The following is a 17,435-nucleotide window of genomic DNA, read 5'->3' on the forward strand; positions in this document are numbered from 1 at the left end:
TAATGATTTGTAAAACTTTCTCTCCTTTATTAAAAAGAAAAGAAGGAATATTCCGGTAATACATGCTAGTTTGAAATTAAATTGAACAGTTTTAAGGGCTGAAAATAATTGAGACTGAAGTGTTTATATACCATAAAGTATTTGTTGCATTTAAACTGAACAGTTAATTTAGAATTTCATTCTATAAATGAATTTACATTTTATTAAAATGGGTGAAGTGCTCTAGCAGCAGGTAGTTCAGTTACTGCTGGATTCTAACATATGTCTGAGATAGTTTTAATAACAATAAATAAATACATGAATGAATAAATAATAAATAAAAATGCATTACTTAAAAACAGGAACCTGACAACTAAAGATAATATTAACATATTAAATATGTTAACTAATATTGGAAATTTCATGAAGCTTCAATAAAATTGATAATTTGAGCATAGGACAACAAGAAAAGCAGACTGAAAATTTGTGACTAACTGAAAATCAGATAAATATTTATGTTTCTGTTTGTGCTGCTTTGGTTGATGAAAATTAGTGTGATTATGAGAACAAACAAACTGTACTCAAGCACTGAGTAACTGATGAAGTTATTAATTATTTAATAAATAATAATTATAAAAAGATGTCTACTGCTATAAAATAAAAGATTAAAGGAAACTTTGATTTAAATAACTGGTTACTTCAAACTGATGATTGTGAATATGAATAACATTTTCTAGACTAAAGTTTAAACTAGGTTTGACTGATTGATTGATGATTATTAAATTCATAAATACATATTGAATTAGAGGATTTTAGATTTGGTTTAATTTTAGGACGGTAATTTTTGTTTAAAAAGTGTAAAAACCCAAGAAAAAAACAATGTTCTGCAGAGGAGCGAACTTTGGGTTGTGTCATCTGTCAGGAATCAGACAGAAGTGTTCCACCTTGATGAATTTGACAACATCTACATGTAAGATTTCTGATTAATTGCCTCTTTGCTAACAAGTCTCCTACAAACAATGTCACTACCAGGTAAAACTAATAATTTGTAAGCGTGCCATGCACACCACAGGACAGGATGAAGCTCTATAAGGGAAATAGGTCAGCTGATCAAATGTTAAAATAACAAAAGCAGCAACAGGATAACATAGAACTGGAATCCTCTTAAATTAAGATTAAAAGGAACAAATAATAGATAAAATTGTTCTACCTGACATGCAAGAAAATGCTCTAAAAGCAAGATCACAAATGAGAATAATTAAAGGGGCAACACTGTATAATAATAAAATTATTCAATTAAAAAAAAAACAGAAAGAGGCAGGACTTTTTACTAAAAGAGGCTGAAGACAAAACAGGCAGACTGCAGAGACAGAAGTCAGGCAAAATGAAAACTATTGGGTTCCTGACAGGGACAATAACATAAAATAATTTTTTTTAAAAAAAGGGTCATTGCCACCAGCTCTGAACACACTAGCATAAAAATACACACTTGACTATTTTCGTTTTGGGCAAAATCAAGAACATGAATGCTCTTAAAGGGCCAGTTGTACCAGAATGTATTGATAAAAGCCATTCACAAATTGTTAAAATATCACGCATTTCTTAAATATCATTGAATTTTTGTGATTTTTGCAATAAAAAAGTGTTTGTGGTAGCAATTTGGAAATATTTGCACTTATTTATGACGGTAAATTTGACTTTTTATTACTCGCTGTACAGGTCATATAATGGGAAATCAATTAGGTTTGAGGCAGCTGTTTAGTTCAAGTAAGGAAGTTTCACATTTTTTTTATTAAAACTGCAAAACTCCCAATTATTTGCTCAGAAAAGTGCAGGGATTTGTTGATTTTGGTGAATTTCCCTGATAATTCTAAAAGAAACTGGAGCGACTGATTGATATAATTTGGCAGTAAACGGATAGAACTGCATTAATTTGATTGATAGCATAATATTTAAGCACACTTAGTGTTTAGTTTAGAATCTGGAGGGCCGCACAAACCCACAGTGGCCCGGATTTGGCCCACGGGCCTTCAGTTTGACACGTGCTCTAAGGGGATATATCCGTAATAATTAATATCACAGAAGGAACTTTGACAGTCAAGGGGAACTGCTACCCCACAAACTTCAGGAGTCCACACTGGGAATAGAACCCGACTTGGACTGTATTAGATCAAACCCCATCACCAAATCCCATGTTTGGTCCCAACTAAATGACATTATATCTAGAAACCTGGCTCAGAAAAACTACAGTTAATCTTAAAGGTCCATGCACAAACTTAATTGAAATGTTTAAAGAAGCAGTTTTAAAAGGCGTCCCTGAATATGTTAATTTCAGTTTGGCAGAAATTTACTTCTCCTTTATTACCACTATCCACAATGGCCGTAGTATGCCGTCATACCGCTGTGTGTGTCTCGGACATTTGAAATACAGTACCGCACTAAATGCCTCACATTAAAAACATTGGAAGAAAATACTACATAAATACACTTTTTCCCCTCTAGGTGCTCAACGCAGATCAAGGAACCCAAATTTACACGTTCAGGTGCTGCTCCTCAGCTCGGCACCCAGCTCTGAGGGGAGGTCTGTTTTGCGCCGGAGAAGCCTCCAGCGTTTCTGTTGCCGTTCTGGGTGGAGGTTGAGTCAAGGCGGGCGTCAAAGCTCAGATCCAGGCAGTCCGCTTCCATCAGTTCGTTGCGGATGATTGAGTCCATGTCGTACTCCAAACTGTCGTTGAACACGTCCAGGTCCAGATCGCTGGGGAAGCGGTCCTGAATCGTGGCGTTCTTGCCGGGAGACTTCAGGTGCGGCGGCTTGGCATTGGCGTGGCCACTTCCGTCGTTGTTGGGGGTCGACAAGCCAGCTTGCCAACCAGGCACTGAAGTGCTTTGGCCCACTCCGCCGAGATTAGCCATCATGGGGTCCTTGCGGAGCAGCAGAGCGTTTCGGCGAGAGTTCTGTAGGGCGATGGCGGTGCTGGCCTGCGACATCAGGGGGTCAGACTGGGTGAGCAGGACGTTGTTGTGGCTGGGGGAGTCCAGGCTCAGCAGGTCCTGATGATCACTAAAGTGCGAGATGGAAGTGAAGGTGGTCTGCTTGTTCTCCTGGATGGTCTGCATAGGTGACTGCCGCAGGCTTGTGATGGACGTGGGGCTGAAGAGAGGGTTTGGCCCGTAGCCTCCGGAGGGATTGCCAGCACAGCTGAAGGTAAACACAGAGCCTCCCTGGCTGATGGCTCCGGGGTCTTCCTCTCCAGGAGGAGGCTGCTGGGTTGCAGTGAGGCTGATGTTGTCTAAAAGGTTGTCCATCAAGTCGTCCGGCAGCCCGTCGTTCAGGTTCATTGTACCAGCCAGGTCAGGGAGTCCCGTGGGTCCTGTGGACGGGGACATGCTGCTGGGGCTGGAGTACAGCATGGGGGATAGAGGGGAGTCATCGTCGGGGACCTCGTCCAGCTCCAGGTTGGCCAGGATCGGGGACAAGCGGCCGCTGAGCGTGCTGGCATTGGAGTTGGTCCGGGAGCGGAAGTCTGTCCAGGCGTCCAGCTCGTCGCTGCTGCGGGACGTTGGACTGCCTGTCCATTTGGAGAGGCTGGAGGAGCTCTCAGAGCTGCCGTCCTGCGCAGCTTGCAGAGAGGCTTTCTTCTTGGTGGCTCGTCCTCGGGCTCCCTTGATGTACTTGCTGTTATCCATCGACACGGCCCGGCGACGGGGAGCTTTGCCTCCTTTACCGCCTTCCGGGTTGACTATCCACCAAGAACTCTTGCCCGTCCCTTCATTCTGGACTTTCACAAACCGGCTATGGAGGGACAGATTGTGTCGAATGGAATTCTGAAAAGAAAAAAAAAAAAAAGAGAAAAAAACATGGTGTAAGGTAGGAGTAGACAATACAGACTTAAAGTTGTATCACAATATTTTGTGGTACTATTGTGATAAGAACCATTTGTGGATTCTTTTTTAGGTAAGTATATGGTTGTGCTGTTCTCCTTTATTCATCAGTCATCTCTAACAAACCTCTATAGCCTTCACCAAACAGCTAAGATTTGTCTCCCCACGAATGAACTGTATTTACCCATTAGGTGACTCCTCATCGGAATTGGTTACACCTTTAACTAGGGGTACAAATCCATGTCAGACTTTTAGGTGTAGAAAATGTTGAAAACCACACGTAATTTTGCTTCCACTTAACTGCTTTGTGCAATACCGTTGAGAATTACAGCATCCAGCATTTCTGGAACTTAACCTTTACAGCAAACTATCCTGACAATCTTTTTTCCCCTAGTTTGTCTCACAAAATCTTCCAGCTTGATCCAACCAATTAACCCAGGAATAATGGAGTGAAATGCAAATGAAAGGAAGTTGGTACAGGATAAGGAGTCGACATATGAACATCCGCCACATTGTTCCATATTTCCCTTTTATGCATTATTAGAGAAAGAACAAAACAAGATTGATATTACAATAAATTCCACATCCAGAAATTAATCAACCTTCTGCAGAGCTGTTAAAATAATCAGAAACGCTTCATCCCTATCGTGAACACACCTGGTCACAGATCAGACGGTGTGAAATGAGAATAAACAAGCGATGCAAACCCTTCAAAGCTGGATGTGTGGGTTTCATCTGTGTGCATGCAAGCTGCGTGAACACTGCACTCCAACAGACTGCTATGCACCTCTCACTCTGTCCTATTTCTGGCTGCTCGGAAAGGTCTGCAGGATTTCTCCGGAGATCTTCCCAAGCATGTACAAAATTAAGCAGTTGGAGCCTGCACACCCAGCCCAATCGCACCTCAGAGAAACCAGAGACTGTAGCCCACAGTCCAGTCTGAAACAATCCCATTATGATTCGATTACAACATTAGATCACGAGTTTTATTTCTTGCTGCAGAGTGAAGCCCTGAGAGGCAGGGACGACAGAACAGCCTCAGCTCGTCTTTATTAGGGTTGTACAAAGCTGCACGTGTGTGACATGGAGCAGAGCGCAAGGTTAGATCTTTTCAAGATGTCGCAGGATGAAAACAACTGGAAATGTGATGAGGATATTGTATTCGCACTTCATTGATATTACCATGACACGGACGGGCCGTACTTCCATTAACCACAATGTAATCTTCCACAAAAGTAATAGAGAATTTGCTCGGAGGGCAAACTTTAGCGGCCATGCTGCCCAGTAGAAGGGGCCACCCTGAGGGATGAGCCATTTTCCCCATATCCAATTTGGTAACAGATCAGTTACAGGGAACCTGTGAAAATTTTTAATAAGTCAACTGGGACTAATGTGGCCAAAACAAATGCTCGATTTCAAGTTTACAAAGTATCTAATCCTACACAAAGAACACAGTTTTTTTCTTTTGCTTTGTTTTTTCCCCAACCAAACCATTTAACCGTTTCACAATCGTCAAAAAGAGGCCTCAGAAGAAACATCCAGACATGTTGCTCATTTTGTAAGTTGACAGCAGAATAGAACCACGTCCTATGTTCAGTTTACTGTAACCCAGTGCAGCAGAATGGCAGTAAATAAATGAACTTTTACGACCAGTTTTGACAAAGGTGGTAGTGATTCAGCTCTGCGGTTTTTTACTAGGCTGCAATTTGTGGCGGTGCTGAATTGGACTGCTTTGTGTTACAACAGGCAGATGTACAACCACAAACAAAGGCTAAAGCACTGAATCTAAACAATTTTGGCACAAAGGAAATGGAACATAACATTTGGTTATTTACCAAAGAAGTGCTGGGTTTTTTGGATCATGTAGAGTTCATTTAGTCCATCCTGTTAGTTATTAAAAGAAATCACATCAACTGATTGAAAAAAATTGCATCTAGCATCTGAACTACCTAGAGATAGTTCAGAACTTAGCACAGATTCCTGGTATCAATGTATAAACAAATATTTAAAAATAAAATTTATGACTGCGTTCATTCTAAAACAGAATAATTAATTATTGCATTATTTATTAATAACTATTACAGTTATTATAATGTTAGAACATTTATTCATTATTTTGATGCACAGGCTTCAAGAAAAATAGGCATGCTGCTCATTGTGGAAAATATCACTTTGACCAGCTGATAATTAATCGGGTTGTGGTACAAAGTTTTAACAGTTTTGAAACTTTTGCATTTTTAAACATTGATATACAGCGGACTCCTGCACATTCGCAGTTCAATAGTCTCCTATTCCTGCATTTTTCTATAGAAAGGCAGTCAATTATTTGTGAAAAATTAGCAAATTTTGTAGATTACATATATTTGAATAAAAATGCAGCTTGGAAGCTGAAATACCTCGCTGTTTTTCTTTAAAGAAAACTTTATATAGAAAAATGCTTGGCATACAATATGTGCAAGCACCATAGATTTTTTTTTTTACAGTAATATACAGAACATTAAGCATAAACATACTGTATAGTACGAAGTTGAAGTTGGCTTCCAATTGCAGCGTCTGATTTGACAAATGGGTAAAAGGTAATTACACTTGATTTTTCACTACGAGTATCTTTAATTTGCTCTCGTTTAAAGATGTCAATACTTGGACTCTTCAAATATTGAGTATACAAAAATATTTAATACCTAGTTTCTGATTTGTGAAATCTTTGTTTAGTGAAAGGGCCATATTTGTGCCTTCACCAGTGGTTGATGTGAAACATGGTAAGAATGTGACATATCCTGTTATTGTAAACAAAAGCAACTTCAGCAAACAAAATTATTTAAGCTAACGCCATCTGGCTCATTTTTGCACTGCCAGACTTTTCTGTTTTCTGTTACTTCAATTAAAAAATGCTTTTCATGGCCATGTTTCACACAGGAAGATCACTGGTGTTGCACTGCTTCCTGCTTGCATTACCTGTGTAAATAATCATGGACTTTTTAGTAAATAAAAGCCCAATCCAAATATGACAACTGTTAAGAGGTTCAAAACGTGGGGTGTGCTAAGCCCCTGCGCCACCACAGCAGGAGGTTAGCAGGGGGTTTGGAGGCCTTAGTCCTCGGCGCGGACGTCGCGGGTTCGGCTCCCGGTCCCGACGACCTTTACCGCATGTCTTCCCCTCTCTCCTCACCCGCTTTCTTGTCTGCCTACTGTCGCAAAAACTCTTCGGAGAAAAACAAAGGTTTAAAACTCACGTGATGTTTTGAGACAGCAGAAGTCCACTTTGGTTTTGACCCCTTTTGGACTAACCGTTATACTGTTTCTAGAACCAAACAGTCAGGAGTGCCTCTACAAACCTTCCAAAGTGGTATTCTGGTGTTGGCACAACAAAACTGAAAAGCCATTACAGAATTTCAGGAGTTTTGTTTTTGGATTCTAGCTGTTCGTCTATAGCCTTCCAGGACTGTCCCTTCAGGCAGGCTACTTGGGTGTATGCAGCATGTGCTAAATGGTATTTAAAAAATAAATCACAAAAAAAACAGCAAGCGTCCGCTTCCCCCTCCTTTACCCCCCACGCACAGTCACAGCAGGACGGTTTGAGAGACTAGACTGGAGCCGTGCCAGTTCGGCCGAAGAGAAACACTCAGCTGCTCTCTCACACCGTTTCACATTGACCTACATAATTTATAGCCAGTCAATTGATTTCCCTTGCCCGGGCCACATAAAGACAGAGGCTGGCACACAGTTGGGCAAAGCTGCTTGTGTACGAGGAGAGAGAGAGAGAGAGAGAGGGGATGGGAGGTATATTTAGACTGGATGCAAACGATGACAAGATGTTACCACGATGTGTGTCAGGTCTGACTTGACACGCTGACGATGACACACGGAGATGAGCAACCTCGGACAGATTGCCGCCGAACACGCAGAGACAAAGCATTTCCTACGAAATGCTGATGTCAGCGCAACTCAAACTCCCCTCAGCATTAACCCTTTCCTCGCCCCGCCCGGACTCTTGCGTGGAGTCGCAGAACGCACCAAGCGGAAGACGAATGGAAACTGACCGCCTCTAATCTGGAGCATTACCGAACCAGATGAGGCCAATTAGTGATGACCACCCATTTGTGTGGTGCTTGTGTTTTACAGCCCGATTTTTCCGTCAATGTTTCACACACACACTATTCAGAAGGCAGCTCCATGGAAGCGGCCCGCCTTGCCTCAGTTGTGCAGGATTACAAACCTATTTCCCTCCCCTCCGTCTAAATCCTGCAGAAAGCTCAAAAGCTTTCATCCGCCTTGATTCCATGTCAGATGAATTGGTTCGGTCCGGCACAAACTAATCCTGACAAATCAAACCGACGCAGAGGGGCCCCCCAGTGAGGCAGTCTCACTGCAGCGTGAGCAGTTTCTCTGAAAGTGAAATTAACTTTGCATTGCCCGTTTTTCACCCACCACTTTCGTACTCGTTCATTCTTCACTGGATTACTGTGCACCCGTTTTTTTTCTTCTTTAAAATTTAGCGGTGCGCTACTTGAGTCACACCGACAAATCCACGTCCTTGTTCTCACACCACTGAGATAAAACAATATATAAATACAGTACAGACCAAAAGTTTGGACACACCTTCTCATTGAATTCAATTAGAAAGTTTGTCCAAACTTTTGGTCTGTACTGTATTTATATATTGTTTTACACACACATATATACACGCCTGTTATGTCGTCTCAATATATGACAGTAGCTCTAGATGTTATGTTATGTTGTGCTTAGATCCAACCATTACTATAGAGATACAGTACAGTAATGTATTTTTGTTCATTGACAAATTTACACTCACAATAAAGAACACATTTGAATAATGAAGTATGGATTTCCACGACAGGATTTCACAAAGTGCTGCTGGTTTTTAAAAGGAAAAAGCTGCTGATTATACTTAGAATGTTTTTTTTTAAGACAAGACAAGAACAGAATAGCTCCATGTTGATTAGCCTCTGCCAATTCGTACTGGTAAAAAAATAAATTTTGTAAGATTGTGCTTAAAATATTGCAGCATACTCTTTATTTTTGGTTGCAGCTTAGTATTTTCACAAATTATCCTACACAAATGAGAAAACCCCACATTTGGAGGCCTTGAGTGCTCGACGCGGCCGTCGCGGGTTCAATTCCCAAACCCGGCCAACATTTGCCGCGTGACTCCCCCCCTCTCCTGTCAGCCTACTGTCATATAAGGGACATTAGAGCCCAGAAAAGACCCCCTGGAGGGGAAAAAACAACAATATTCACCCCCACTGTTGCCAACTCAGTGACTTTCTTGCTATATTTAGCGACATTTCAGACAAAAAAAAGATTCATAACAGTCAAAATCGGCAGGTCAGGCATTTTAAAGATCGGTAACCAGAGATCGGCCAGAAAACTGCAATCGGTCCAGCCCTACAGACATATTCATGACGTTCTTTGATTAAATAAATTTCTCTTAAGCGTTACTCCAATAGCTAAAAATGGAATTTATACCAGGTGAGTCTTTCTCCCCTGGAATGTGGATTGATACTGGACTGATTCTGAGCCCACAAATGATTTTAACAGAAGTTTCACATAACTTAGAAGTTGATGTAAAAATATTGGCATAAATTTGTTTTAGCCACAAAATGGTTATGCTCAGCAGCAAACAACATATCTCCCAACTACAGCAGCTCATCGATATAGCAGCTATGTAGCCTGATGGAAAACATTTTGCTAGACAACGTCAAACATTAAGAAATTTCAATTATTGTTATCAAACACGCTGTTTAGAAGCCAAAAATATCTCAGAAATATACAGCGCCACGCTGGAGAATCAACTCGTTTAAAGTTTAAACTCCAGTTTTACATAAATACAAATGGTGTAGCATAAATGTTTGGCTGTTGAACTGGACCGTTCCACGTCGCTATAAAGCTAATTTTCTATTAGCAGCTTCACAAATCTTTTACATTACATTACCAAGGCAAATTAAAACAAACCTTTATCTTGGCTTTTTTTATATTCTGCCTGTTTTCTTCCTCCCTGAAGTATAAGTTCTCTTTTGAGGCATTGTTTTGCTTACTTAACTTCTGACGGGAGCTTTGGACGTTTGGATGGTCTGCACGCAGCTCATGTTACAGGCGAAGCGTGCGGTACCTACCGCGGCCACCAGGGGCCCCCTAAAGCAATTTATTTTTCCTTTTAATCAATAAAATAATAATTTCTACATACATTATCAAATATATATTATTGTCAAAACAAATCACTTCAAAGTGAAATTGTGTGTTTTTGATATTATAATGACAGAAATTATTACTAAAAAATAAAATATCTCCACTGAAGGGGCCCCTCAGTGGCCCTGGCACTTATGCCTTGGGCTGGCCCTGATAATGACGACGATCGTCTAGGGTCTACCCTGTCTTTACAACCATATGTGGCTGAATATGGCCACAGGAGAAAGTTATTTTTAAAATGCTACATAAATTACATAAACGCCTAAAGGTGATCAGGTCAAACTGTGTTGCTAGAGCTGTGCTTGAGAAACGAACTTGCTCTAGATTCTTCTTCTGCTACCACTTGTTGGACATCTTCAGGTCACAATGAGAATTGCAGTTATCGCCTGAAAGAACATTCACGAAGAAAACTGTATTTATGATGCAGCAATAGAGCTAAAATTAACACCACCAGGGTTTGTCTTTGTTGTAGGAAACTATATACTTTCTGATTATTACAGTAACAACTGAGAGGCTGACAAATAAGTGTATTAGCATTGGAGAGGCTAATGACTAGCATGCCTACATTGATCTCCCACAAGATTAGATGCATATTTTTTAAAGAAAACTATCAAGAAACATGGTATCTGAAAGCGACATGCAATACTGTTTATCTCTGACGTTATCAGCTGAGGAAAAATATTTATGTCCATTCAGTAAAAGGCAACAGTACATTTAAGAGGTCATATCAAATTTAACTGAAAATACTTCATTGATTTGCGAAGGAAAATGATAAAACAAATTAGGAAAAAATTCTCTTGGAATGGATATACACCCTCTTGCGACAAATATCTTCCTGACGTAACGCCTTAAAATTGGGCCTCTGTCTCTTTAAGAACGCCTGCTCTTTCTGAGACTCCGCCTCCCTTGACAAAGTCATCACAACATGGCTCCTCTATTAACCCTTTAACATTATGCATGGAGAAGTAGCTCATATAATGAGCTCAGGAAATGCGCAGTTCCACCAGATGTCTGCTAATTGCTGCTGGCTAGTCTGAAGGAGCTCAGTGGGGGAGGCTCGGGGAAGAGGGGCTGCAAGTTTCACCCCAGTGTTTTGCACAGCTGAATGGTTGCCAGGGAGATCAAATGATTACTCAAACATGCATAAAAAGCAATTCTCCAGGTATGTCTTTGCTGCGGTAACAACATTTTAACATGATGTAAAGCTCAACAAATAGCCTGGACGCTGGACATCCAGGCTATTTGTTGCAGCCTTATTGAGTGAAATTAAAAACTGTTGCTTCAAATCCTGCCTATGAGGAGGACAAACCAGAGACACATTAATGGATGTAGTCAAATGAAGTGCCTCATGTGATGTCACTGTAGGTATGCAGGCGCGGGAGCTTGAAATAAGGAGGGTTGATTTTATGACTTAAAACAAAAGAGCAAATCAAATAGAAAAACTGTTCATGGCATAAAAATCGACATCTGAAGTGCTTTGATTAAATGTCACATAAATGCCTGGCTAGCTGCTTTAACAATAGCTGTGTGTGTAGTGTGTTAACATGACCACAGTGTGGTCTTTGTTGCGATGACAGCACCATCATGTGCTCACCTTCCAGCCAGCAGAGCTGTTGCTGTCGCCTTTGTCCTTGAAATATGGCACAGACCTCACCATCCAGTCGTAGATCTGGGACAAGGTCAGCCTCTTCTCCGGCGAGCTCTCGATGGCCTGGGTAATGAGGTCTGCATAGGAGTAGTTGCCCCAGGCGTTCCTGCGGGCGGAGGACTTCCTCAGCTGCTGGGAGGCAGAGCCGCAGAGAGCCGCGCCGGGGATCTGTGCGGAGGAAGGGGATCCGTTCTCTCTGCGGTGGCCGCCCTGGAGCTCCACGGGCCGGGAGATGGAGCCGCCGCCGCCGCTCGGCTCTTTCACAGAGTCGCCGTGTTTCTGCGCGGAGCCGCTCTCTGCGCTCCCACCCTCATCATCCTCCTCTTCGGGGATTACGTCAGCGTCATTCGCCCCGGGCTTGCCCGCGCTGGACTCCGGCCGGGGCAGCGGCCAAGTGCAGGACCGCGGCCGCTTCTGGGGCTCGAAGTCCGGGTCGATCTCAACGTTCGGGGGAGGATCGTCGCAGCTGAGCGGCGCCTCGGCCATGTTAATTGCAATTTCTCGGTCAATGCACAGGAGACGGCAAAATCACTCGGCTCGCATTCCATCAATGTTGACTGCAGGCTTCTTTGGGGAGTTTATTTACTATGCAACGCGGTATGCAAATCTGGTTTCCCTCCCCTCCCCTCTCCAACCCCCGCAGCTCAGTCCCAACACGTGTCCCGCTTGTCTACCAGCGTCGATCCGCAGCTCACAGCGCCAACTGCGCTGACCAGCGTCAACAGAACATCGCCTTTTCTTTTCGTGGCGCACAGCCAACACGCGTGCGCTGAAATCGGGAGAGAAAGAAGCGACAGAGGCAGCGGAGTCTCACGGCAATCCGAACGGCGCTCTCTTACGCGCGTCCCGCTCTCCAGTCCCGAGTGGCAAAAACAAACGAGCCTCCCACATCACAGCTCCATCACCCCGTGCACAGCTGCCATCTTGACCGCCTCCCTCCTTCCCCGCCTTTACCCCACCTCAAGGTCCTAATCAGAAGCCCGCAGAGCTGCGCCGCCAGTCGCCGGAGCGGTGCGCCGCTCTCCAGATACCATCAAGGCGGAGAGGAGGTGTTCCTCAAGGCCCCGGGAGCTGCCCCGAAGGGAGACGGCGAGGCTCAAGTAATCCGCCTTACGAGGAGCTGAGAAATACTGATGCATCCTGGCTGTACATCCCCTGGCATCCTGGGCTAAAGCAGAGCAGCGTGGCCAGCAGTCCGCCGACGCTCCTCATTCAATCTGCTGCAGCTGCGGTAGGCGCAAACACTATACAGGAGAAGGGGCGGAAAGACGCGATCCTGCCCCCTGGACTGCGCTGAAATTAAAGAGACAGTGTGTGGAGAGAGACGTCCGCTGGCCGGTGACATCACCCTTTCGAAACCTCACGTCGCTAACAAAGGAAGGCTGGAAATTCTGTTACATTAAATACATTTTAGTTGTCTCTATAGGAATTACCGAATTCCACAAACTCTGACAGATTGAATGGATTGATCCATATATAAATAATATATGTATAAATAATGATACTTATGGATAAATAAAAAATCTTGAATAATATGGGATTTCGTTTGTAAAGTTACACAGAAAGAAGAAATTATCACAGAAAGAAATTATTTTATAATTCAAAATAAATTACTCAAAAGTAAAAAGTACAGCATAACAAAAACAAAATACTCCTAAAAGTACATGTTTTCCAAAGAGTTACTCGAGGAATTATTTACCACACAACAGGAAGTCACGACTCTCTCCAACAGGAGGCGAAGGTCCTGAGAGCCCGGCAGCTTTCAGAGTGCTGTGTCCAAGCAATTCAATGGAAAGTGGAGGGAAAAAGTGTGATGACAAAATGTGCACAGGCAACAGGCAATTGTTAAGGACGGCCATATTTCAGAGTTTGGAAGAGATTCACAAGGAGGTAAACTCACAAGTCCAAGAAATGGGCTACAACTGTCTGATTCCTGGTCAAACCAGTTCTGAACCAGAAACCTGAGCTACAGAGAAAACTGACTGGGCTGCTGCTGAGTAGCTTAAAGTCCTCTTTTCAGATGAATGTACATTTTGCATGATATTTCAAAAACCCAGGTCATAGGTCAGAGCAGCAGAGAGGCGCAGAATCTAGATTACTTGAGATCCATCTTGAAGTTTTCACAGTTTGTGACAATTTAAGAAACAAACCCCCACTGGACATTAGTATCAGTATAGAAGAATTTCTTCTGTACATATTAAACTTCCCATATTCTCTTTTGGACCTCCAGAACTTCCCCAATGGTCATCATCTACATAAAAAGTCAAATGATCGAGGATGTCTTGAGAGCCATTGGACATTGGATGGACTGCTTTTTAGCAAGGTGTGGGTACAATCACATCGTCTTAATGGTGAATTAGTCCAGAGTTGATCGTCAGCTTCAGAAGACCATGGCCTATAAACGTCAGAGCGCCTACATGAACAACAGATCTGATGAACACAATGCTGACGCTGTTTACAACAGTAGGACAGAGCAGATTGTGCGTGTAGAGGAAGGGTAGCTCCTTCAGTGCTTGCGGCAAGACATTGCATAATCCTCTGTGTTGGAGAGTGTGTGTGTTTCTTCTTCAAAGCCGTCTGTTGAGGCAGCAGATTGGAGCAAAGTGAACAGAATGATAAGGAGAGCTGCCTCTGTTGTCAGGACTGCTTCACAGGCCTGCAGAGGGGTTGGCTGGGAAAAGACGATCGTTGCACAACATCCACCGCACCGATTTTACACAACGTGCCGATCGATCAACACGGCATCTTCAGTTCAACGCTCCATAAAAAGGGTGATCAGAGACGGTTGTTTCTGTCCAAATCCGGCCCACCGTTTTAATAGGCCCTGTAGATTCTAAATATTATGTTTTCAATCAAATTAATGCAATTTTTATCTGTTTACTGCCAAATTGCATCAATCAGTCCCTCTTGTTTCTTGAGAATTATCGTGGCAATTCATACATAATCAACAAATCTCGGGTCTGGGTGTTTGGGAGTTTATTGCAGATTTTTCTCAAAAATGGTCAAAACCTTCTTACTTGTACTAAGCAGCTGCTTCAGCCTTGATTAATATCAGATTATAGTCCATGAGCTACACCACGAGTAACAAAAAGTCACATTTACCGTCATAAATAGCACAAATATTTCCAAATGAGTACCACAAACACTTTGATTTTTATTACAAAAAAAAAAATCACAAAAAGAATCACAAAATCCTGGAGGGACTGAAAAGATGTTCAATAATATTTAATTTCAGAATTTATTGATACTTCCAACAGTTTGTGAAGAAGTTTTATAAATACGTTCTGGCACAACCGGCCCTTTAAGAGCATTTATGAGTTTGATTTGGCCCAAAACAAAAATGTACTGAACAAAAGTCTTAAAAATCCATAGTTCTCTGTACCTTGGTCTCACCAGTACAGAATCCTTCTGGATTTAGTCCCACCTCACCAGCCGCTCTTTACCTCTGCCTCAGTTAAGCATGGTGTGCCTCAAGGTCTGTTTCTTGGGCCCCTTTTGTTTACTACCTACATGCTTCCCCTCGCTCAGACCATCTGCCTCAACGGACTTGGATTTTATTTCTATGCTGACGATAGACGTCTGTATCTCAATCACTTCACAAACCGTAACATGGATAAAATCTAACGTATAATTGATGTTTATGGTTGCCCCATCTCGCCAACCCAAGATGTTTGCAACATGGCTGCCACACACATTACAATCTGACTTTATTCTCCTCAAAAAAGAAAAACATTGCAGGCTTTGAAAATTTCTGCAGAAGGGACGTCCGTCCAAGCTTTTTGTTCCAAACCATCTGGATTACGTCAAAGTTATACAACAATAGCGTGGCTTCAGTCAGAGGCTTATTCAAAGCCGCTGTAAAACAGGCAGCTACAGGAGCTCCTTCGTGTCCACATCCGTCAGCATTTACAACTCTTTAAAGAAAATTGTCTAACATGAGCTACAACGTTGAATTTCTCTCTGGGGTTAATTATATTTTAGATGAATTGAATCTAGAACTCTGAGTTGTTCACACTGTCGGTGAAAAACAGTGGTACTGCACTCCCACAGCATGATACTACCTCCACCATGCTTCAATGAGGAGCTCATCCTCCCACACACCACCCTCTTCTCGTGCCGTAGCTCCAAAACAAGTTACCGTTGGCTTCTTTCATACAAAATATTTTTAAAATCTCGATCTGTCTGTAGAAGTTTTCATTTCCAGTGAAGTGCGGTCATGCCTCTGAGTTTCACTGAAGAATTTGATATTAAAACATGTTTCATCTTTCATGGTTTTCAGATTTTCACTGCTTGTTTTGCATCTTTAGAGATGACAACACAACACTTCACTTTAAGGAATAAACCCATGTGTTTGCACCAAAATGTGAACTTAAATTATGTAGCGTTGTCTCACTTTCACATCCCACACGCTGCAGCCTTTGTTTTCAGAAGTGCATATGCATCACTGTTAATGTTCACGGGTTAAATGTCAATCCGTCGACGTGTTGCCTTTAAGAACAGGAACCATTTCCAGTGAAGCATTTGTTCGTCTCAGTGCAGAGGATGAAACTCATGGAGGGATCTAAATGATCAGGGTATTATTTAAATAGTTGAGTCACATGAGGTACATTTATAAATGGTATTAAATGGGATGGATGACGCAGATTAGGTTGCATTTGTCATAAAATGAGATAAAAGTGCTCCGTCATGGAGTCTAGCTCTGTATTTGTAGTGAGCAGCTGCCCTGGAAAACGACTCACTGCCTCCTTCAAAGTGCAGAATAACCGCAAAGCAGAAAGAAAACGATACATGGTTCACAACTTTTAACGCATTTTATATCCGTTTTATTAATTTGAAAGCAAACTTAAAAGACGAATCTATTCAGTCCGGCGACTTTTAGTTGAAGATTAAATCCATTTATAATCTCATAGTTTATTTTAATTCTGTTTTATTTTCTAACCTTGGTGTTTTTAGAAACTGTATCTTATCTAGTTTACATATCAAGTGTTTTCTGGATAATCTAAGAATTTTTCCACAGTTCCTGATTGAGCTCTCGCACTTTTAATTCCTCATTGTTTTATCACTAATAATTATTACTGTTTCACCTGGTTTCCTTTGATTTGATCATTTCATCGTGTTTGTCTTCTCCTAACCTTTGTAATGCACTTTGAGTTCCATTTGAATATATAAATTGTGCTCCACAGACGAAACTCGATTGGTTGGTTTAATAAAATAGAAAAGAAAACTGACTGGAGGCTCACTGTGTCTCTGGAGGAGCTGCAGAGATCCACAGCTCAGCACCAACCAAAGACTTGAAGATGTTCCGGTGACCCATGTATCGATTTCCTTCCATTTATTTTAAATGAGTTTTTAGATTGGTTATTGCTTTTATTGTCATTTTGTAGCACTTTGAGATTTACAAGTAAAGTGCACTATAAATAAAATTGTATTATTATTATTACACTCTATAAATATAATACTTACTGTTGGTCTAATCACATAAAATCCCCTTTAAATACATGGGAGTCTGGTTGACTAAATGCCAGAAAGGGGGATAAATAATTCATGTTAGTCCACTGAAATTTTGGAAATAAATAAAAATAAAATTAAAGTATCTCTTTGCGGATAAGAAACCAAAATTTAAAGTAGTTATATTTATATTATCTTTTCTTCAGAAGCAGCTAACCATTGCAGTCAGACTGGACTGATCCATCCATTTAGACTTGTTAAGATAAAACAC

General features: G+C 41.7%; 1 protein-coding gene across 1 annotated transcript; it reads right to left on the minus strand.

Moving 5' to 3' along the window:
* Positions 1-2,322: 2,322 nt before the first annotated feature.
* Positions 2,323-13,112, minus strand: foxo3a (forkhead box O3A). The gene is made up of 2 exons (XM_044143812.1): positions 11,663-13,112; positions 2,323-3,804 (listed from the first exon to the last, which is right to left on the minus strand). The coding sequence occupies exons 1-2, from the start codon at positions 12,200-12,202 to the stop codon at positions 2,533-2,535; spliced, it is 1,812 nt and encodes a 603-aa protein (XP_043999747.1). The 5' UTR covers positions 12,203-13,112; the 3' UTR covers positions 2,323-2,532.
* Between the last annotated feature and the right edge of the window lie 4,323 nt (positions 13,113-17,435).

The sequence above is a fragment of the Gambusia affinis genome, linkage group LG16 (assembly GCF_019740435.1).
Source record: "Gambusia affinis linkage group LG16, SWU_Gaff_1.0, whole genome shotgun sequence".
In the NCBI taxonomy this organism is placed as follows: Eukaryota; Metazoa; Chordata; class Actinopteri; order Cyprinodontiformes; family Poeciliidae; genus Gambusia; species Gambusia affinis.